At 39.3% G+C, this 23,689-nt stretch overlaps 1 protein-coding gene and 1 long non-coding RNA gene across 2 annotated transcripts in view; one reads left to right on the top strand and one right to left on the bottom strand.

Moving 5' to 3' along the window:
* ATP13A5 (ATPase 13A5) overlaps positions 1 to 23,689 on the top strand; it is a 106,553-nt gene that overhangs the window by 20,861 nt on the left and 62,003 nt on the right. The window contains exons 6-9 of the mRNA XM_077880102.1: positions 4,417 to 4,486; positions 8,186 to 8,320; positions 17,657 to 17,729; positions 18,645 to 18,773. Coding sequence (XP_077736228.1) covers positions 4,417 to 4,486; positions 8,186 to 8,320; positions 17,657 to 17,729; positions 18,645 to 18,773 — 407 coding nt within the window. The remainder of the gene's footprint in view (positions 1 to 4,416; positions 4,487 to 8,185; positions 8,321 to 17,656; positions 17,730 to 18,644; positions 18,774 to 23,689) is intronic.
* LOC144302607 (uncharacterized) lies at positions 46 to 8,329 on the bottom strand. Its single transcript, XR_013369545.1, has 3 exons — positions 8,180 to 8,329; positions 7,300 to 7,376; positions 46 to 205 (listed from the first exon to the last, which is right to left on the bottom strand). It is a non-coding gene; the product is annotated as an uncharacterized LOC144302607 (long non-coding RNA).

Below are 23,689 nucleotides of genomic sequence, written 5' to 3'. Positions count from 1 at the left end.
TTCCAGTTTATTTACCAGACACAAAGACATATTTTAAGTTGTTTTAATCTTAGGCAAACTTATTAAAAAGGAAAACCAATCAGGTAATATCTGATCTTTTCCCTCAGGACTGTGAAACGGTCTCCTCTGTGTTGCCTTTTTTATTCTTTCCTCAAAAAATCTTGAGTCATTTCATAGACATCTGCTTCATCATCCTCCAAATCCTCTGAGAGACAGAAAGACAATATTATGACTGCATTTCAGATGCAATACTTAATACGCTGGAACACAAAATGTTTTCAAAGTCACTAAAAACATACTGGTTTGATAGCATTAAGCACCAGACAAGCAAAGGATTGATCTAGTTAGGAAATTTAGTTGGTTATTGTAGATATACTTGGCTTTTGCCTAGGACACCATTTCCACAGGAAAGATTGCCCATCAGTGTGACTACCTTATGTTTGTCCTTATTTATCAAGTGCCAAGCTTTAATAAACATCATACATAATTAAATTTAAATCTAGTCCATGCAATAAAGAGCTTGGCAACCTAATAAGCAAGACAAAGAGTATAGTTTCCCAAATATGAAGAATAGAGGAGATAATTTCCTTATAAATATATAGGCAGATTTTATTTATGGGCTTTTTTAGTTGGACAGTAAAGGGAGCAAGTAGAATGTGAACTATTCCCACACTCTTTAATTTTTTAGTGTGAGATGAGGGCTTTTTTTTTTTTTTAATAAATGTGATTGATGGACTGGTTGGTTGCATGGTATTGGATTAGTTTTCTAAATAGATTTGAGCTTGCCTTCATGAAAAGCATGAAGAAATAAAGGGAGGAGAGACACAAAACTCTCTCATAATGAAAAGCCACAAAATCTAAATACAATGTTCTCTTTAGGCTTCCTATTAGCCAGGCAGAGACGGAAAATGCACATGTTTATGTCACTGTCACTTTTCAGTAGCAAAAAGGCAAATCAGGACATGAGGAGAGATAACATTATCCTGAAGAGGGATTTTCAGAGGGCCTTAGGAATAAAAATGTTCTAGAAAGTTCTCTACTCCTATCTTTATTCATTCATGAACTAGATGCCCGGGAACTTTTTCTAATTCCATAAGCCTGCTCTCTAAATATTCCACGGTTCATGGAAGTGGGTCATGCCAGAACTCCCTGGCTTAGCATTAACTATTTAAAAGACTTCAGGTGTCCCTCCCTGCCAAGGACTCCATTGGTGGGTGATCAGAATGGAGTCAGAATGGTCATGTGTGGTTTGAAAAAGCTCACCAGTGATTCTCCTACCTCCTTGAGGACCCCTACTCTATTCTTCACTATCTGGAGTCTAAAGTTCCCAGCACACAACATATTCTCCACCATTATATCAAAAATAAATTGATAAATGAATGAATGAACAAATAATCAAATTGAAAAGTGACATAGACCATCCCAGATGAAAGTATTCCTAGTCATTCATGTTTGATTTTTCAGAAATAAATATATCCCAGCAGATTTACTATTATGGAATGGTTGCAGGAAAGCTCAGTGATCCTTCAACTGTAGGTCATAGCCAACCCTGAAATGGCCTCCACAGCTTCCCTGTTAAGAAATATTTCAATCTCTTTTAGAGAGGGACCTTCTGCCTCCAAAGAAATTATCCCCTAAGGGCTAGTTCTGAATATTAAGGCAAGTTTACATAATTTTGTTCAGCCTATTTAGTTTTGTAAGGCCTCCCAGAATAAATCCAGGGCCTCTTTTCTTTCCTCAAAAGCTTATCAGATTTTTAGTCAGAATGTGTTATCTCCTCTGTTCCCCGGAACTTTCTTCATGTAACCCAGCTTCAAGCCTTCCATTACTTCTGGTTGCTCAGCCATTGGTCAATGTCCCTGAAAATCCTGCCTGGCTTGTGTTCAGATTGAGATGAGTACATGATCCTAAACACCCAATACCTTACAGCAAGAGATAGTGGAAAAGACCAACCAACAAGGAGCATGCCAGGCTCCTGCGATCCAAACGTGGCCCAGACAATTCCTAAAGAGGATAATCTATAGTCATGTATTAATCTGCTGAGTCTGTCCTCAGAGGAGCTGAGCTCCCTTTGATGGTAACACTGGGAACCATCTGACCAGACAGAAAGAGATGAAGAGCATCGGGCACTTGCCTTGTTTCTTTCTAAACTGACTTTCCACAACCGTGTGCTTCTATAGTTCTGTAAGCTGGGTTTTCAGCCTTGTTAGGGGAGAGGTAATTGTAGACATGGGTCACAAAGGTCTTCATTAATTAATTCCAATACTTAGGAAACATTCTATGTCATACAGTGTGCCTCTAGATGCTAGAAAAAAAAATGAAAAAGCTCCATCCCTGCCATTAAAGAGGGTCTAGGAAACTTGAGAAGAAACACATATAACTATATGCTCTAATTCAAAGAGGTGCTTGCTATCACTGAGAAAAGGAGGCATGTCAGAGGAGAGAAAAACACAGTTAATTGTGCCTATGGGACTAAGGAAGACTTGTAAGATAACTGGGATTTATTGAGAACTTGCCATGCCCTTGGAACTTGTGCTAAATGCTTTTCTTGTTTATATTATACTACTGATAGCAATTTTACCAGGAATGTATTATCAAACCCATCTTATAGATAAGGGAATGGAGGCTCACCCCATATTCATTCAACAAATAATTATTGAATGCATTATATGTATTAGGCCCTGTTTTAGGCATTCAAGATATACTAGTGTCCTCTAGAAGTCTATATTATAGTGAATGATACCATCTCTTATTTGTATGCCTACTAACATGTAAAAAATAAAGTGCAAATTCATATTATCAGCACACTATAGAGAAAAATGAAATAGGGTAAGGAGATAAAGAGAATCTGAGTTGGGTATCAGGGTGGCTATTGTCAATAGAATTGTTAAGGAAAATTCCAACAAGGAAGTGCTATTTGAACAGAGACCTGAATGAAAGAGAGTAAGCCATGCAAAGATGCAGGGGAATCTGGCTTCAGGTCCAACGAGCAGCAAAGGTTTAGCTGGATTCAAATCCAGGTCTGTTAGATCTCAAATTATGCCATTAGGCTCTATCATCAGATTTCACTCTCACAGGCTGAAAGGCCCTTTATAAATTGAGGAAAGTGGGAAAGGCATTCCAAGCAGAAAGAGAGAGAGAAAGAGAAAGAAAGAGAGAAAGAAAGAAGACCAAGTTCAGGATTCTGAGAAGTTCTGACACTTTAAGTTCTGACATTTTGCCAACAACAGGTTATTTCCACGTATTCCAGAGAAGATCCTGAGCACCAAAGTGGCCTGGGTTATGTTCTCTTCCCAGTGTGAAATTTGGGGACACATGATATCCCCAACCCAGCAGTGTATGCTGTTTGACCTTTCTGTCTTCCAGCATCCTTGCACCTCAGTGTTTTCACACATGGAGTCAGAAAACCTTGGTTTGAGTCCTCTCAAACCCATGCACGCAGGAATTGTACTTGGAAAGATGTGGCTTGGAAGTCAGACAAACCTTGACTCAGCTATTTTATGCCTTAGTTCAAGGACCCCTCATGCACATTGCAGCATTGATGTTCACTGAGTGTGAAGTGGAGGCATGGAGACCAGGGTGTGAAGCCTGGATCTACGTCTTTCCAGCTCTGAGACTCTGAGACAGTTACTGACTTTATCTGAACTTCAGCTTTCTTTCTAATAAAGATGATACTAGGAAATCTCATAGGGGTAATACATATAAAAGGCTAAGTGCTATTTCTGACAGTCATCTCTGCTTAAAAGTTGTATTGTCACAATTAATACTAGATCTGCATACTTTCGGCAAAACACCCAAACGGATAGTTTTTCCCATTGGCAAAATGGGGATATTGGCCCTTTCCTGTGGACCATTGTGACAATTAAATGAGATAATTTTGTGTATAAAATGCTATACAACATTCTTATTTGAACATGCATATGTGTGGAATTACAAAGGCTTAGCTGTGAAGACCATATTGGCTCTTCCAGTTCATTGGCTCATTCATTCATGTATTTATTTTCATATTGAAGGCCTGCCCTAGGTACTGAAGAGACCAAGGTAAGATGGAAGTGATCTTTAACATCAAGAACAATCTAGAATGCCTGAGAATTCTAGGAAATATCTTTACATCTGTGTCTTTTTAGTTGTTCTTAGAATACAATTACTTAAAAAATAACTCAAAATGCTTTACTAACTTCAATTTGATGCTTGAGTTGCATTGTACTTAAGATATTTTTTAAGTGAAAAAACAACTTTGTCCATCATGCACTTTCATTTTAAAAAATGTTAATATTTTAGGATTTGTGCATTAATTTTTTATTAAAGGCACAAAGTGCTTAACGGGTAGAGCAGTGACTTTTGCTTAGTGTGGCTTATACTCACTTATAAATGAGATTTTAGATGTGGCACTAATAGGTGATCAATCTCCTACAGAAGATTAGTGTGCGGGCCCAATGCCATTGAGGTAGGAATCCAGCCCATATGGAAGCTGCTTGTTAAACAGGTAATTATTTTCATCTGTTTTTGAAAAAAAAATGTTTTATGGTCCTTTACTTTTACTTCCTGGTACTCAGGGGAATTTTAGTCAATACATGGATACTTTGATCTGAACAAAATCTTTATTTCATATAACTGCTTTTTGTTATTCCCTGTTGTCTTTAGTCTATGCTTTTCTTGTCCATAGAGGTTTTCTTTTCTTTTTGATACTTCAATAAATACATATTTTTTTATTCTGGGATTTTTTAAAATAGATTTTATTTACTTCTTTATTTGAGAGAAAGAGAGAGTGAGAGCAAGAAAGCACAAGCAGGGACAAAGGGAGAGGGAGGAGCAGACTCCCCACTGAGTAGGGAGCCTGATGTGGGACTCTATCCCAGGACCCTGGGATCATGACCTGACCTGAAGGCAGCTGCTTAACCAACTGAGCTACCCAGGTGCCCCTTATTCCGGGATTTTTAAAAATATTTATTTATTTATTTATTTATTTATTTATTTATTTATTTATTTGAGATAGAGAGCATGTGGGGGGAGGGACAAGGGAGAGAGAGAGGATCCCAAGCAGACTCCCCACTAAGCATGGGCCCCTTCTCAGGGCTTGATCTCATGACTCTGAGATCATGATCTGAACCAAAATCAAGAGTCAGACACCTAACCAGCTGAGCTACCCAGGTGCCCCTATTCCAGGATTTCTAACTAGTCCTTTTCAATAACTCCCTATTTTAAAGTAAATCCACTTAAAAAAAATCCCTTCCCAGTGTGAGAGACAGGTTCCTGTTTTATAATTTTCCATTTGTTTTGTTTTCTTAAGTTTTTGATGATGGTTATAATGGTGGTGGGGGTATTGTTATTACTTTTATGATCTTTTTGATTATTTTAAATGTATTAGTTTGATCTTTCTCATGTTACTCTATCGATTTTCTTAAGGATGACTTTTTGCTTTGTTAGTGGGTTTACTTATTTATTTATTTAGGGATATTTTCTTAGTGTACTCTGAAGTTATTATTAGTGGTGGTGGTGGCAGCAGTGAGCTCCCTGAAGCAGGATTTCCCCTGCCATCACTTCTCTCTTTCTCTCCGTCTTCACTTGCCATCCCGTATGGCTCTGAGTTTGTCTCTTAACAGTCCCCATAGCTCCCATTTCAGAACCAGGGCCTCTCCTGGGTGTCTGGCTCTGTTCCCCAACGTTCTAGGAGATACAGGCCTTGGGCCAGCTGGGTTGGCCAAGTTCACAGTTGCACCATGAACTCTGTTCTTTCCCACTCTGCCCTCTGCCAGGGAACAGTCGCTGGTGGTGATTTCTCTTGGCCTCTTCTCTGGGGTAGGGGAGCAAGCCTGGTTTGGCCTCTGCCAATTGTGGAGCAACTGTTGGTCTTATTCCCTGTGGCACCAAGCTCCTAGCCATCACTGTCTAGTACTTGTGTGGAACCCAGTGGGCCAATTGTGCTAGTCTTCACTCCATGCTGCATGTTTCTAGTCTATTGCTAATTTATAATGATGGACATTTTGTTTCTTTAGCATGGTTATGTTTTTATTTTTTATTTTTTTTGAAGACTTTATTTATTCATGAGAGACACACAGAGAGAGGCAAAGACATAGGCAGAGAGAGAAGCAGGCTCCTTGTGGGGACCCTGATGTGGGACTCAATCCGAGGACCTTGGGATCATTATTTGAGCCAAAGGCAGATGCTCAATCACTGAGTCACCCAGGCATCCCAGTCATGTTTTTCAAAATAATGTTTTATTATACTTTTTTTTAAACCAATCTAAGGTTCACAGAAAAAATTAATTAGAAGGTACTGAGATTTTCCCATTTACCCCATGCTCCCACATACACACAATCTCCTCCACCACCAAAAAGCAAGCTGCTTTTTAAAATTTTTATTCATTTTCAAACTGCCAAAGATTCCCCCAGGTGTCAATTTTGTCTATTTTGAAAGGAGTGATAATATTTTCTCTACCTACTTACTGGGCCTTTAGTAGGAAAAAAAAAAAAAAAAAGCAGGTAAAACTATTCTGTATTTGGTTTCAAAAGAATATTGAATAAGGGAGCTAAATTAATTATGATTTTGTTGTTTCCTATACAAGAAGTATTTAAACAATTTTCTACTGAGTGTATATAAACTCAAAATCATATTATCATTAGTGCATAATCTACAATTAGAGCATTTTATGCCAAACAAACAGAAGAGCTATAATTTGTAAGGAAAGCATGTTGCAATGGAAATAATAAGAAACATTAAGGAACAAGAGCTTTGTTAATGTACAAAATATATCCAAGGGTTTGAGAAACTAAGATACAGCCTATTAACTTAACTAACCGGATGTCAGTTCATCTTGGAGACTAAAGGAGAAGTTTATTTAGCATGTTAGAAAATTATAGGAAGTAGAGGTAAAAAAGAATGGTACTGGTTTTAGGTAATATTTCATCTAATTCATAATCATCATAAAGAGCACTTCACCAAGAAATAATCCTTGTTTTTTCTCAGATGGGCTCTTTGATTCACACTATGTGTATATATCATATGACTCCATCTAGCTCCTCAGGTTTGCTGTCTCTGCCATCATTATTAATAGTGTCAGCAGGACCAAAATGGGGAAAATTGAGTGAATAAAAAAAGTTGAAGATATTATAAAGAAACTAAAAACTACATGCACAGATGGCCCGCTCTGGGCTGGGAATACATTCTGCCTATGGGTTTCACCACAGTTTTGGGTACCATGTCCCTTCTTGCTCAAGGTCAGGCCCATGCAGACTTGCCTGACTCTCAAAGCATCTTGCTAAGACCTGTGACATGAAGAGTCTGTAATTTTTAAATTACCTGGATGCAAATGCAGTCTTGCATTTTCCTCACATACCTGGATTCAATTTGTGGCATGAGATCACATGAAGAAGGAACTGCAATAAAAATGGTCAAAGTTGAAGTTCATTTTAAAAAGAGACTAAATCATGGTTCTCCTCCATTATGGGTAAATATTGGATTAAAAAATAAGTTATTAGTTTTTTTATTGATAAAGTATTTTTTCTTTTTTTGTTTTTAAAGATTTTTCATTTATTCACACGTGCACAAAAGAGTGAGTGAGAGAGGAGCAGCAGGGAAGAGAGGGTGAGGGAGGTGGAGAAGAAGGCTCCCCACTGAACAGGGAGCCCGATGATCCATCTCAGAATCCTGGGATCACAACCTGAGCTGAAGGCAGACATTTAACCAACTGAAACACCCAGGGGCCCCTAAAATACTTCGCAAAATTTAAAATAAATAAGAATGATCAATTTGTGGCCAGGCTCTGAGTGCTTAACATAACTTGGCATCCACCATGGCGTATTCTCTGTGCTTGACATTGTCTCTACTGAAATTGAGTTCTTTTTTTTTTTTAATTTTTTTTTTAATTTTTATTTATTTATGATAGTTACAGAGAGAGAGAGAGGCAGAGACACAGGCAGAGAGAGGGAGAAGCAGGCTCCATGCACCAGGAGCCCGACATGGGACTCGATCCCGGGTTTCCGGGATCATGCCCTGGGCCAAAGGCAGGCGCCAAACCGCTGCGCCACCCAGGGATCCCTACTGAAATTGAGTTCTAAGTGAATTCTTAAATGTTAGAGATTGTTGTGTGTTGTAAAAACTGGGAAAAGAATTCTATAAAGAAATATCATCCTGATTGCCACTAAGGTCCATGAAAGTAACTCAAATGCTGTTTTTGTACCTGCAGGTTTTAAATCCATTCTACGTGTTCCAAGCCTTTACCCTAACTTTGTGGCTGTCCCAAGGTTACATAGAATACTCTGTGGCCATCATCATCTTGTCTGTTATCTCCATTGTCTTAAGTGTGTATGATTTGCGACAGGTAAGAGCTGAAATCACAGTGGGATTCTATTTAGCTTCTGGAGTTTCCACTGAGAGCAGAGTTGCTTTGTTAATATGTCATAAAGGAAAAAAGCAAGGACTTATTGAGGGTTCTCAGGAGGAGTGCTTCAGGACTAGCAGGTGGATGAAAATGTCATTGCAAAGTCCAAATTATCAACTGAAAGCTCAATGGCATACTATGTTCAGAAGGACTCTGAGGCTGTTGTGAATGTAGTGGAAGAGAAGGCTCTGATGGATTAATGATGCCAGTGTAGAACCTTTCCATTATTGTTCATCATACAGCCATTTAAAGCCTTCTTTTTCTTTTTTTAGAAAAAAATAAGCCTTATAAATGATATAACAATGCATTCTGAAAAAGAATTTTGCTGAATATCACTTATAACTCCATAGCCTCTGCAAGTCTCAGCTTCCCACAGCATCTTTCTAGAAAATGTTATACTTTGCTTAAGAGTCATTAGACTGAATCATGAGGCCACCCCAAAAAGATGTCTTGCTGTATTTATTATATATTTTTGAAAACTTGAGTGTGGAATTAAGCTTTGTATATACGGGTTGGGGGGGGTGTGGGTGGTGGCACAGCGCAATGTGTCATTCTGTCAGCCCTACTGAACTGGTTCAAACTTCATCCCTCATCTAAAGGGAAGGAAACTAAGATTCAAGGGAGTTAGTTTCAGGTCAGAACATAGGTTTGTGAAAGAGTCAGGGCTTCATATCAAATGATATGCTACTGCGTGAGCCATATTTCCTCAGTGTAAAGCTAATAGCATAGCTGAGGATGGAAGTCAAAACCATAAGCGTGAGAAGAGAGATGATTCTAGATAGTGGTAAAATAAGCTCTGGGCACATGTCAGTAAGGCAGACATGGAGCATTGGCTCAAGTCCCACTGAAAGGGATCTTTTATTCCAAGTCTGTTTCAGTCACTCAATAAGTATTAGGTCTAATATTGGCTCTTTATCTGGTTTTAGATCCTGTAAATTTTGAGTTATGAAGTTTTTGATGAGAAATGAAAGAAAGGCAATAAGTATATAAAGAGAAAACAGAACCTAAAAATGAAAAGTTAAATAAATGGAGATATTTTGAACTCAAGAGTGAGGACAAAAAGAGCTTTATTTCGTTTCTGGGTTTTGTTTTTTGTTCCCCCCCCGCCACCCTTAAGAAATGAATGCCCTGGTGTGTTTTTTCACAAACTAATTTAAATCCCAAAAATATTAACAGTGACCAGTAAACTGCCTTTGGTGGTGGCAAATACTTTCTGCCTGGCTGCCAAGTCAGGGGAAAGAGTGACATCCTTCTGGTGAAGTCTAAGCATTTGAGCACAAAAATGAAAATAGACACCAGGACAATAAAAGATCTGTCACATCCTTCCAGCCACAATAAGAAACTTCAGTGTCCTAAGTTTTTACCTTTGTTATATGATAAATGTATGTATTGTGAAGCCCACAAATAGAATTTCTAGTTCCTGGATTTTGAGAAATCTTTGCTTGATAGAATATCTAATGATTCCTGTAAGCCATTCATATGCTTTCTGGCTTAAGTCAAGCATCAGTGAGTACAATGCTCCCACTATGTCTTTCATTTCACTGGGGAGACATCTACAAATACTCACCTGAATGTATCATCATGAACCATCTAAATGTTCTCAGGAAAAATACAGAACTCTCTAAGGACTTTTGGCAGGAAGATCTTATCTAGTCAAGTTAAAAATACCCCCCTTCCCTCTCCTATTCGTGTTACTTGACGCTATTATAATCAGCCTCCTTATCAATAAGAGGTGTGTATGTGTATGTTTCAAATGAGAGAATTAAATGAGAAATTAAATGAATTTGAATATTATATTCCTAGTACACAGTAGACACTCACCAAACGCTAGTTCTTATTATCAGTGATACTACCATTGCTGCTTTTATTTGTTTGTCTGGAGTTGGGAAAGTTGGCAATGGACAGATGGGAGGGGACATGGAGATTGAAGGGAGGAGCCCTATAATGTGAACCAGGAAGCAGCACAGGAACAAGGGGACAGGGCTGCTAACGACCATTGGCTTACTCATCGTGCATCTCTTGGGACTGTTTTCTCTGGATTCACTTTCCTCATCTGTAAGTAGTAGAAGCTATACTCTATTATTTTTTTTTTTTTTTTTTTTTTTTTTTAGGTTTCACCATTTCAGGATTCTATTATTTTGCTTGGACCACAAATAAGGAATGAAAAAGAGTCTTTGAAAACTTTAGAATACTAGTAAGAAATTTTCTGGCCACTGGAAATCTGGAAACATGTGTTGTAGACTGGAGTCAATTCCCATTGGACCCTATTAGGTGTTAGCCTACATATCTAGATGAACAACTCAGGTCAGGATGTGTACAAATAATAGCAACCTATTTAAACTACCCTAATCATAAAAGGGATATATATTATAAATATGTGCCAGTGGCTCTTAGAACCTGAGGACATAAAGTACAGCAGACTTTAACAGGGCCTGGACCTATGAACCTTACTCTCTCCAACCTCCCAATCTTTGGAGCAAGTGCTCTACCTTTCTTTTCTTCTCTGATAATTGGGAGCACCCAGAGCTCTAGCAGCCTGCAACTAGTTTGTTTCAGGTGTCGCTCTCCTTCCACTGGCACACATAGTTGCAACAGGGGTCACCTTACCCTGTAGAAACCAGTCCATCAACAGGAATGATGCCAACATATCTTTTTGCCTGGGATCTAAGCCTAAAGGCTTGAAGCTGTCTGTTATATTCCATTAGGAATGTGATCTGAGAAATGAAGCCTAGCTAGGACCACAATGGCTACCCTTGATCCCTGTGTATGGACAAGTAGAAAAAACATTTGTGTAGAGAAAGAGAGCAAAAGAATGAACTAAACACACTGTGAGATGCAGAGGTGAGCAATATGGAGTCCAGGGAAGAGAATGAATGACCTGCTCCTCATAGCATTTCCTGTTACTGTCACCTGTAATCAATGGGCCCCAAGTAAATGTGGTGTTACCACTTGATGTGTTATGCCCCCTCAATGTTTCCACATATTTCCCCCAACTTAAATCCTGTGTTTGCTCCACACATTTCCAATCTACACATTTATGACAAATTTCAGTCTCTCTTTTAAAGTTTCCTTATAATGTCCATTTCTTCACTTGGAACTTAGGTATAACTGTCTTTAGGGAAATGTAAAAGGAACCCAGAGACTCCTGTGTGGGAGTTGGGGAAAGGGTTACAGAAAAAATAGGTTTGATTCTTCCCTCTAGAGGGCAGTGTTTCAGTGAGAGAATTACTCAAGATTCCTAGGCTCTTGACCTATTAAATCAAAATATCCAGGGTAACAACAGGAACCTGTACTTTTTCACAGTTTCATAACGAGTGATTGCTATGCTTTCTAAAAGCTTAAGAGCTGTTGTTCCAAAGGAATCCACCAAAAGACAAATTCAAATACTAGGATCCCAAATACATCCATTTAGTTATTTATTAATGTCATCATCAGCTGGACACATTTTTCACTCTTTCTAATCTATAAAATGCACAGAAGTACTAGCTTATATGGACTTTCATTTATGTATTTATTAATTTGTTTTATTAAAACTAGAACGTACTTTGTACATTAATCCGGAGCTTGTAGTTTTCATTTTATAATACATATAATGGCCACCACCAAGTAAATAAATAATTCTAAAGTATGTTTAAAAATGGTAGTGTGACATTCCATGGTATATTATAATTTACTCAACCATCCTTTTATTTATAGAAAATATGTATATTTTCTATATATTGGGCTTCCTCTCCAATTTTTGCCACAAGTAAGCTGAATCACACACAACCACAATATAGATGTGTCTTTACATATTAGTGTTCACAATTTTTTTTTTTTAGCAAAGCAACCAAAAACTAGGTAGTTGAATCAAAAGATAAGTATATTTTGGATGTTAATAGATACTGAGATATTATTTTCCTCAAATAAAATAACAGCAATATATAAGATTCTCCATTTCCCCAGATCTTCGCCAGCATTTGGTGTTATATACTATGTTTTAAATTTTTCAATCTAACATATTTTTTTAAAAATCGTGTTCCACTGGTGTTTTAATTTACATTTTGCTGATTATTAGTGAGATTAGATACATTTTCCTCTAATGGATATTTGCATTTTTCTTTTCTATATACTATCTCTTTATATCCATCATACATGTAGAAAAGTTTCATTTTTTAGTCTTGTTTTTGTTACCTTGACTTTTCCCAGATATTTAAAAATGTGTTAGTCAGATATATGTTTCTCTTGTCCTTTTCTGAGTTTCTGGGTTTCCTGTTTTGCTTACAAAGTTCTCCTCTTGAAAATGAGTGAAAATACCAGTGAGGGTGACAAAACATGAGAGACACCTAACTCTGGGAAACGAACAAGGGGTAATAGTGGTGGGTGGGGGGTTGGGGTGACTGGGTGATGGGCACTGAGGAGGGCACTTGGCGGGATGAGCACTGGGTGTTATGCTAAATGTTGACAAATTGAACTCCAATAAATTTTTTTTTTAAAAAAAAGCTCTCCTCTGGGATCCCTGGGTGGCGCAGTGGTTTGGCGCCTGCCTTTGGCCCAGGGCGCGATCCTGGAGACCCGGGATCGAATCCCACGTCGGGGTCCTGGTGCATGGAGCCTGCTTCTCCCTCTGCCTATATCTCTGCTTCTCTCTCTCTCTCTCTCTCTCTCTGTGTGACTATCATAAATAAAAAAAAAAAAAAAAAAAAAAAAAAAAAGCTCTCCTCTTCCAAAAGTAAGTATGCTCTGTTCTTTCTACTTGTAATTTTCTTACTATTCATTTTAAAATCCTTAAAGAATCTTGAACATTCAGGTTCTTCATCTTAACAAAATGCCTTTGGTTAAAATAGTTACTGACCTGGGAACCTCACTTGATGACAGTATTGGGAAAGATTTCTTTAACAAGGAGATACTAATCCCATTAGCAATTCATAATTGTTAAGAAAAGCTTATCTGACCCACCCTGTAAGGCATCTTGTAACACCATACAAAATAAGCCAGTTTCCTGAAACTGTATCTTTGCAGTTTAAATCACAAATCCTCAACAATCAATATTTCTTTAGCCTTTACAATTTGCAATGGGCTCCCACATCCGTGACAGATGTGCTTGTGTGGGGCACAGCAAACTCTAAAATGATACACTTGTAAGTGTTGTATCCTCTCACCGCCTCAAAGGGAGGAGACAGGAACTATCAGGGAAGTGAAGTGACTTGCTCAGGCCTGTGACATAACAGTGTTTACAGATCATGGCCCTGGGTTTCCTGACTCCAAGTCAAGTACTTCACACTGATCCATGGAGCAAAATTTCAAAGCGACTTACGAGTCTCCTTGCAGGGAAAAATGATTGTTTGATCATTTTATTACAAAGAGATTGAGGAAGGGGGTTGCAAGGAATGGAAGGAGCATCTCCTGCCATCTCCAAATCAGGCTGAACAAATACCAGCTTTTGAAAACTGCAAGAGGGGAGGGTTGGCAGGAGGGGCATATATTATCTTCATGCATCTACTCTAGCCCTGAATCATGTGAATCATGCCACAAAGAGAGAATAACTTTGCCTAAGCCAAGAAACACCCCATGGCAGCCCCTTTGTTACAAGTTTGGTGCAGGTGTGAGTGCAAGTTGAGTTGGCATTCAATGGTATTTACCCCGAGCTGAGCCCAAGCGCCCACTCCATTGCTGGCACTGCAGGGAGCTGCTAGAAATAGCACAGTGTCTGACCCACAGTGAGTTGCCTTCAGTCATGACCGAGCTGGGCTCAAAAGATACCTGAGTTAATGCCCTTACCACTCATCTCTGGAGGAAATCCAGCCACAGCAAGCACAAGGACACACAGCCACAGATGCGGAATAATAACAATATGTAAATTAGTCTTGGAAACTGATCCTGGTCCCACTAACCAGGGCCTGGAGAAACCATAGGGCGCTTAATGAAAATCAGGCATGGAGCTTCCAAATCACGGGAAGCAGCACAGTGACTTGCTTTCTCCTAACTGGTTGGTTGTCATGGAAACCTGTGTTTGTGGAGTTTCCTGGTACATTAGCTCAAAGAAGATGCTTACATTATCCTTCTCCAGTGCTGTTAAGAGAAATAAAATAATTCAGTTATATTAAATAAATGTTTGCTGAGGGCCTACTATGTGAAAGACTCCAGGGGTACCTAGATGAGTGCTTGGCTCTTCTTTGAACTGTCGGCTTCACAGGGGAGACCTGACAAGAAAACAGCTGTAATGGAATGTGATCAGTTCACTAATACAGGTGGAAACACAGAGAGCAGAACAATTAATTCTTTCTGGGAATGTTAGTGACTTATAGAGTGGAGGTGACATTCGAGCAGGGCTTTATGTGAAGGATTTGAAAGAATTTGCTAGAAGAAAACCAGGGTGAGTCTTGGTATAAGCTTAAACAAAGGCGTGGAAGCATTGCAGGTTTCACAGACTGCTGAGACTGATGAATAAATCCAGCTTGATGCTATAATGAGTTTTGAGAGTTACAGTCAATCATTATGAACTCATACTTCACCACTTCCAAATGTGTGGATTATCATCCTCTTAAGCTAGGTTGAAGTTATTATGGCATTGACTAAAAGAGTTTGCTAAGCAAGAAAGTAACTTAAAGAAATTTATAAGGAAAGTTATTTATCCTCTTAAAGGAAAAAAGCTATTTTCAAGCACTTTAGGAGAACGTATTCATCAACAGAAAAGGCTTTAGAGTCGGATGAATGTGGGTTTCACTGTCAATCTTAATACTTAGTAAGTAAATAATTGTAGGCAAGTTATTTTAGCATTTTAAGCCCCTATTTTGTCTTGTGTTTAGTTTTGAGTTTTATTTTGTTATTTGTATATTGGAGACAACATTTTCATTGTAGGATTATTTAGATGAGTAATAAATAAATAAATATATCAAGCAATATATTCCAAGTGCTTACAGCAGTGCCTGGCACAGAGTAGTTCCTTAGTCTTCTAAACTGTTTAAAAGGGGATCCCTGGGTGGGTCAGCAGTTTAGCACCTGCCTTCGGCTCAGGGCGTGATCCTGGAGTCACGGGATCAAGTCCCACAACAGGCTCCCAGCATGGAGCCTGCTTCTCCTTCTGCTTCTCTGCCTCTGTGTGTGTGTGTGTGTGTGTGTGTGTGTGTGTGTGTGTGTCTTTCATGAATAAATAAATAAATAATCTTTAAAAAAAGAAAAAATGAACTGTTTAAAAATAATAATAATGTGAGCCATTATAAATGTTGGGTATTTCTTCTATGAAGTCTTAGGGGCTTTGGATAAATTTCTGATATGTAAAATAAATCAGCATCAGACATACTGAGTTTTGGAACGTACTTGAAAATGATTCAATTCAATGCCATTTGTTTCTTGAGAGGAAAAAACTAACTTATAAAGTGAAATTTCTTATATATGAGTACATGGCTGGTTAGTGGGTAAATCTGACCCACAACTTGGGAATCCTGACTGAATCCACTTTTCTTATCATGGAACCATGACTGACTTTCCCACTCTTCTCCATCATTAAAATGGAGGCCCCAGTAGGCAACCCTCAGGAAGTCAAGTTAGAGCACTGAATATGTACCTAACAGTCATACAACTCTTTCACTCAGTTGGTCCGATGTTTGAAATGTAGCTTTTCATAAAAAAAAACTGAAGGAAATAATACATTGTTCTGTATAAATAAAAACACAGAATTTATTATTATTTCCCAAGAGGAAAGTTGTATAATTGTGTGTAATGCTTGGCTTAGACTGCTGACATTGGCTACCATTAGCTAAAAATCATCAATTGGACAGATAAAAATAATTCATCCTAACATCTAAAGGGAAAAGTTTTATACTTGAGTGAGGTGAGGCAGTACTGTTTAAGTACTGCTGACAGTATTCAGATCTCTTCTACTTAGGAGTATCCAGGTAACTGATATCCCTGTGGAGGGGCCCACGCCTTCCAGGAATGCCCAGTTGATGGCGCCCCTACAGTTCATGTAGGGAACTGTGTGGACCACGTGTCATCTCATCTCTGCCTTTTTGTTTCCTGAGTTGTTATCCCAGGAGACTTGCCTCCTCTTCTTCAGGCTGCTTCCGTCTCCTCCACTTTGCACAGGGTCACATCTCAATGAATTCTACTCCAAGTGAGTCTTCTCAGTGGATGCACTTAGACAATTGTTTTTCAGCAACAACTTTCTTATTAATCATTAACAGTTTTGATCTCTTACCATGGTAATGAGTACTATCCAAAGGGATAACTAGGACAAGCATCAACTATATATATTTTTTTAAGATTTTATTTATTTATTCATGAGAGACACACAGAGAGAGGCAGAGACATAGGCAAAGGGGGAAGCAGGCTCCCCATAGGGAGCCCAATGAGAGACTAGATCCCAGGACCCCAGGGTCACGACCTGAGCTGGAGGCAGACTAAACCACTGAGCCACCCAGGCATCCCACATTAACTTAATTTTAAAAGCCACCTGAGGGATCCCTGGGTGGCACAGCGGTTTGGTGCCTGCCTTTGGCCCAGGGCGCGATCCTGGAGACCCGGGATCGAATCCCACATCAGGCTCCCGGTACATGGAGCCTGCTTCTCCCTCTGCCTATGTCTCTGCTTCTCTCTCTCTCTCTCTTTCTCTCTCTCTCTTTATGTGTGTGTGTGTGTGTGTGTGTGACTATCATAAATAAATAAAAATTTTTTTTAAAAAAAGCCACCTGAAACAGATACTGCTATTATCTCCACTTTCAGATGAGGAAAAGGGAGATAAACAGGTTGAGTAATGCCTTAGTGGAAGCACCAGGGTTCCAAACAAAGCAGCAAGGCTCCAGTCTGCAGACTTACCCAAGGTGAAAATCCACCAGTTCATAAGGGAGGGTATGGCTGTTCCTAAAACCAAAACACAACCCAAATATTCATAGGCTCTTGCAATGGAAAGATCAAATTCAACTTTATTGTCTTATAGACAGGGAAACAGGTACCAATAGGGAAAGTCACCTGATCATGGTCTTCTTGTTACTTTTCCCCTGATTCATCATGTGCCTTCTGGAAGCGCGGCCTCAGGGCCTTGGAGTTGGTCCTTGGGGACAATGATTGTGCATCACGTTCCCTGCACCTGAAATCATAGCATATTTGTTGCTACAGGCCGGGGGGTGGCTAGGGTAGGGGTCGGGGCAAGGACTCAGAAGCAGCAAAAGTAGAACCTGAGTCTTTGCCTGCTGTCGGTTTGGCTGTGATGGCAGGCTTGGTATTTACCACATTGAGATCATATGGTTTTCAAGCTACAGACGATCTGATACTTAAAAGTTGGTTTTGCATTGGCAGCAATCAGTTAAGCTGCACAACCTCGTGGAGGATCACAACAAAGTCCAGGTTACAGTCATGGTAAAAGGCAAAGGTAAGTGATGTGTTCTGCATCCTAATATTTCTGGGGAGTCAGTCTCCTTTGTTATTGATTGTTAGTTGAGAAGTCTTCTCTGATTAACCGAGGACTGGGGCTAGAGGAGGCAAATAAGGCTTCTAAGATGCAAACCTTAAGGAGGAAAGATCATGCAAATGTTCACCTGCTTTTGCAGGACCCAGAAGGTGAGCACCTCACTGAATTTTGTACCCTGGGTACCTTGCATCCTCGTCCTGATTGAACCATTTCCACTCAGTGTCTGGGTGGCTTCCAGGTCCCTCTGCCTTCCGTATTTCACTCATTTAAATGTTACTGGGTAAGCCTTCTTGAGGCTTTTGATTTCCCCTATTAACCATCCCAAATAGACCCTGAATCATGACATTTCAATCTGTCATCCAGAATCCAGGCCTGAATAACATTTGTAAATGGCTGGCTGGACATTGGGCATTTGCTCTGGACTCAGCCTGGGGTAGGGTGGTCTTGGTTCTCTGCAAGGAGTGAGGCGCTGCACCCCAGGGCCACAGATGCTGTCTGAATGGTTTACATTAGGCCCCAATCCAAAGACAGAGTGTGTCACGGGGGGTCAGGAGCCCAGCCCCAGTAAGTAAGAGGCAGTAAAGAGGTATCTTTCAGATGACCAGTACTCGGGATTATCTCCTGTGGGCAGAGCACAGTCCTAAGTACTAGGATCTAGATGGGATTGTGTTGCCCAGCTAATCTTTTGCTATGTCCCTGGAATCAAATCTCTAATCCTGTTTTCTATGATTTTGCAAATGAGTTGGAAGGAGCTGGAGCAAGTGACCATGTAGGGTAGTCCTTGTTCAACAGTTGGTTAAGAGTTCTCAGCCACTTGCGTTCTTCAGTAAAAATTGGAAAAGGTCACCCAGTCATGGAAACTTTGCTGTTGTGTAGGTTTGCAGGAACTGGAATCCCGTCTCTTGGTTCCTGGAGATACTATTATTCTTCCAGGAAAGTTTTCTTTGCCATGTGATGCTATTCTGATTGATGGAAGCTGTGTGGTGAATGAAGGCATGCTAACAGGTAAGCCATTATCATGAGTTTCTTTTTTCCTGTCCAATATCTAGGCCAAGAATTAGCAAAGATCAACATATCCCTGCTTCCTTTATACCAGCCTGATATTAAAATATGGAGAGATAGATGAGGGAGACACAACCAGGGTACTCAAGCAGATGGAAACTCCATATAGGCAAACAGGAAACATTTAATAATTTAAAAATCAAATACAACAAATAAAAAATGTATAAATAGAAGAAAAGTCTAATACATGTGGTTGGTTCATTTCCTGATGGGTCGGGTGAATAGGGTGGTTTGGTCCAGAGGAGGGTGAGTGCATTAGGCTGCTTAATGAACAATGTCTTCATGAACGTGAGCATGCTTTACATTCCTGTCCAAACACAACACAACCAGAAATGACCATCTCTCACAATTGGTGTGGTGCAGAAATTTTATTGAACCCTGCTCTCTGTGGATAGAAACCCAAGCCCCAGTTTCAAGGAAGCCCCTTCAAGGAAAGGCCATATAACAATTCTGTTCTTTAGAATTGGGTTTCCAGTTGATCTTAATAAGCAGAAAGCCAGTTTTCTCGTAATGATTTGAACTGTCATTCTCATTTGTACTTCGTAAAGTTCACTTGGATTTGTGTGATTCTCAAGGCATTATGTATAAAATATCTTTTAGTCAAAAAACCCCAAAATACACAGCATGTTATAATGAGAGAAGGAGAAACTATACAATAACACAAAAATAGAAAGCATTTGTCTTCTTTCAGTGCCTACAAACTGTTCTATTTTTCTGCTTCCAAGTTGCTAAAGACAGAAAAACGCACACACGTGCGCACACACACGCACACTTTTTAATATCACTTAAATGTAAAGAGAATCATTATTGATTCCTAAATTGTTCAACACAAGCAGATTTCACATTAAAAATGGGTCTTCTTAATTTAAAATTGAGATAGGAAAATGTAGTAAACATAAATATGCTCAGTATAATTACAAAATACCCCTTTAGTGTGTTGAAATCTAACTGCCTTATAATGATAGTGATGAGGGTTTGCATACTGATCGTGTCTTTCATTCAGAATGTTGCCATAGTACCCGATGCGCCAACCTCAAGCCCAAGAAAAACTGTCCTCCTCCCTCAAAGACAGCAACTGTCTCACATTTCCCAGCAGCCCGTCCATGAAAGGTGGCTTCTCTCATTGGCAATGGAACATGACTGTGAACAAAAAGGGGAGGACCGATCCCAGTGTTTACTATCCTGGGTCTACTAACTTGGGTGCACAGTTCTTGTCTTGATTCTAAGGAACCCTAGAGAGTTCCAGAAAAGTAGAGATGGTAAACAATGCTGCCTTTCAACCATATGCAAAACTGACCTAAAATGATCTTAAGAAGTAAGTGGCTTTTCTTAAGTCTGTTTCTGGAAAAACAAGGTCACCAGCATTAATGTCTATGGCACCTAAGTACTGATAAATGTCGATTTTAGAGACAGACACATAAAACAGAAATACACATATTTCTTTCTCGTTATTTTCTTCGGAAATATCTAAGTACCATCATGCTCTAAATACATTATTACGCAGTCTACGTAGATCTGCCCACTCGTGGATGCATTTGTAAAAAGGATCCTGATTGAACAATCATGTTATGCTTAGATTCTTGGAACCATATATGTCTTCCTAAAGCATTTCTCCGCGAAAGTGACTCGGGTTTTGTTTTTGTTTTCATGTGCAAACCAGATCTTGGCATATATAGAAGTTTTTATTTATGTCTTTATTTGGAAGAAAAATAGCACATACTCCTAGTGGCTCTATCGTAATTTACATTTTATAAAAAAAAAACTTTTCTATTTCACTCTGTCGTAATATAAAACAAATTAGGAGCTATGATAATAATCAATTTCCAGATAAGGAAACCCAGATGAAAAAAATAGATTGTTCAGCTAGCAAATATCAGGGTCAGAGTGGCATTTGCTTCTAGATAAGAGGGACCACAGGAGTGAGGAGGAAGAGGATTCTCAGGGGCATAAAACTGTCATTTCTTGTGCCTCATCACCTTTTTTTTGTCTACTGGGTGGTCTCACCCATAGCACATGCCCATTACAATGTAATAAGGATCTTCCTTCTCCTTATCTCCTTAGCCTCATCCTGTTGCCATGAGCTCAATTATGAAAGAAATTTAATTTTATAACTACATTTCATATTTATGTTTGCTTCAAATCTTATCATCCTTGAGAGTAAGCAGTGGAATAAGTCAGACAGTTATCCCCACCAGTTGGCAGGTCCCCTGACCCAAGTCTGACTACTTGAGGTTGTGCAAGGTTTTGAGATGGGTCTTGTCTAGGGCAGCTCTTCTGTCTGAGGCTCCGCACTCCACTCTGGGCTTGGGAAATGTCCCAGGCCTGTCCACCTGCAAAACCTTCTCTTAGGGACACACAATATCTAATTTTCCTTTGGATTTTCTTACAACCTCCAATCCAGGGATTTTTATTTAGCTAGAAAAGTAGTAGAGGGAAGGCAGAGATATTAAACAGCAAAACTCTGTTTTTATTCTCAGGTGGTCTCTAAAATTCACTGTCGAACTTATGAATGACTTCAGAAACCTAAAAGCCAGTTGTCCACTCCTCTGTCCTTTCTGTCTTTGGAGGCAATGGGCCCCTTCATTATGCTCCTCATAAAGTGGTCAAAAGGCAAAAGGGAATAAATACTGTGGGGAAAATTCTGTTAATATTTTGAAATTTTCTCTTGGCACATTAGCTCATTCTTCTTAATTCTTATATGTATTAGGTATTATGCTAATATGTTACATATATTATTTTGTTCAATCTACGAGAGGATAAGTCATTTTCCTAAAGTCACAGAGCTTAAAAGTGGTAGAGTTGCTGTTTGGGTTCATTTAATTTTTTTCATTCATTCATGCCACAAATGTGTTTTAACTCCTATTTATGGAACACTCTGGTAGGTGCGGAGGATACAGCAATGAATAGCACAGATAAGATTCTGCCCTCATGGAGGTGGCAGTCTAGTGGGGAGAAAGAAAACATGAGAGGGCAGCCCGGTGGCTCAGCGGTTTAGCACCTGCCTTCAGCCCAGGGCCTGATCCTGGAGTCCCAGGATCGAGTCCCACGTCGGGCTCCCTGCATGGAACCTGCTTCTCCCTCTGCCTGTATCTCTGCCTCTCTCTCTGTTTCTGTTTCTCTCTCTCTGTCTCTCATGAATAAATAAAATCTTTTAAAAAAAGAAAATATGAGAATAGATAAATGACATAAATTTCCAACAGTTATAAATTCTATGAAGAAGGCAAAACACTCAAATCCAGGACTTTTGACCTGAGAGCCTAGGCCTGAGACTACTGCTCCCTCATTCTGTTTGGGGTAATTATGGAGGAGAGCAGTAGTATTCACTCCACCAAAATCCCCTCCTTCTCCTTCTACTCATTAGAATTCGTGATGTATTTGAAATATGTGTGTGGGAAGTACGTAGAGAATCCAAGTTGGACACACAGGAATTCCCTGAATTGGTGGTTTCACATTTATATCCTATCAGACAATCTTACAATGAGTTGCTAGGTCAGATCTTTAGGTCAGATCTTTTCTCTCTTTCTTTTTTTTTTTTTCTTTCTTTTAAGATTTTATTTATTTATTCATGAGAGACCCCGGGGGTGGGGGGTGTGCAGGCAGAGACACAGGCAGAGGGAGAAGCAGGCTCCATGCAGGGAGCCTAAGGCCAAAGGCAGCACTAAACTGCTGAGCCACCCGGGCTGCCCTCTCTTCCTTTTTCCTTTCCGCCTCTCACTTCTCCCTTTCTTTCATTTATTCATTCGTCCAATCCATTTATTCAATCAAGTTCAGAAATACCTACTCTGTGCCAGGCACTGTGTTGTGTCCTGGAGTCACAAGGCAAATGAGAAATGGCCGCTACTCTTGAACAGCCTACAGTTGAAGGGTCCTATAAATATAAGTGAACAAGGACGTGGCATTTCAAACACTGCTCCCATGAGGAGGCACCTGCTCACTGGGGACAAGGGAGAGGACTGCACTTCACAGCAGCCAGGACTTCAGGTATCGGAAGCCCACTGAAGTTGGTGATGAGTGTTCTTCCTTCTAAAATACTCTATGGCCTTCTAAAATATTCTTGGAATCCCAAGAAAGGCCAAGCAGGAGACTCCTTATTAATATGTGAACAGCGTCAAAGAGACTTGAAAGTCGTTTCTGTGTAAAATCATATCCAATTTGAATGTTATCTTTGGAACATTATCTCCAAATGACTTCCATCTCTGGTTGATTGAATGCCTGCCTGCCACCAATACTGTTGGTTGTGTGTGCAGAAGCTCTTCACTAATATTAGTCTAAGAATATATTGTGGATTAATATTCTATGATTCAAAGGCAGAAAAACATTAGAACTTATCTCTAAGTATCTGCTTTTACAAAGGCTGATTTCAAAACAATGGGAATACAACAATTTAGAGATTTTTCCGAAGTCCCATCCCTTTTCCAAAGTCACTTAGAACACAACTGATAAATCCAGACAAAGGATAAATATCATGATTGTTTTAAAGAGAATGAATTGGGGACAGTGCTTGGGTAAAGGAATTTCCTGAGAATATTCAAGATCACTAATAAAAATTGTACAGCTTCTTGTACCTTAGGACGTAAAAAATGCACCATGTAGAAAACAAGCTTTGAAAAACCAGTCATAGAAAAACGTGGGTAATTGTTTTTATTCAATTCACCCAGGTATTCAGCAAAAATACATCTTTTGAACCTATTACATGCCAGCAAGGAAAATGAGCAGTATAAAAAGTTATACATGTCAAAGTCCTTGCCCTCAATTATTACCTAGAAGAAGAGATAGAAACTGAATTTGTGTAACTATAATCAATATGATTCCAAATTAGAAATATGACATGTTATTTTGCTAATTGAACATTTAGCAAA

The sequence above is a fragment of the Canis aureus genome, chromosome 31 (genome assembly GCF_053574225.1).
Source record: "Canis aureus isolate CA01 chromosome 31, VMU_Caureus_v.1.0, whole genome shotgun sequence".
Taxonomy (NCBI): domain Eukaryota; kingdom Metazoa; phylum Chordata; class Mammalia; order Carnivora; family Canidae; genus Canis; species Canis aureus.
Note: the sequence above shows the minus strand (reverse complement) of the source record. Positions and strands in the feature narration are given on the sequence as shown.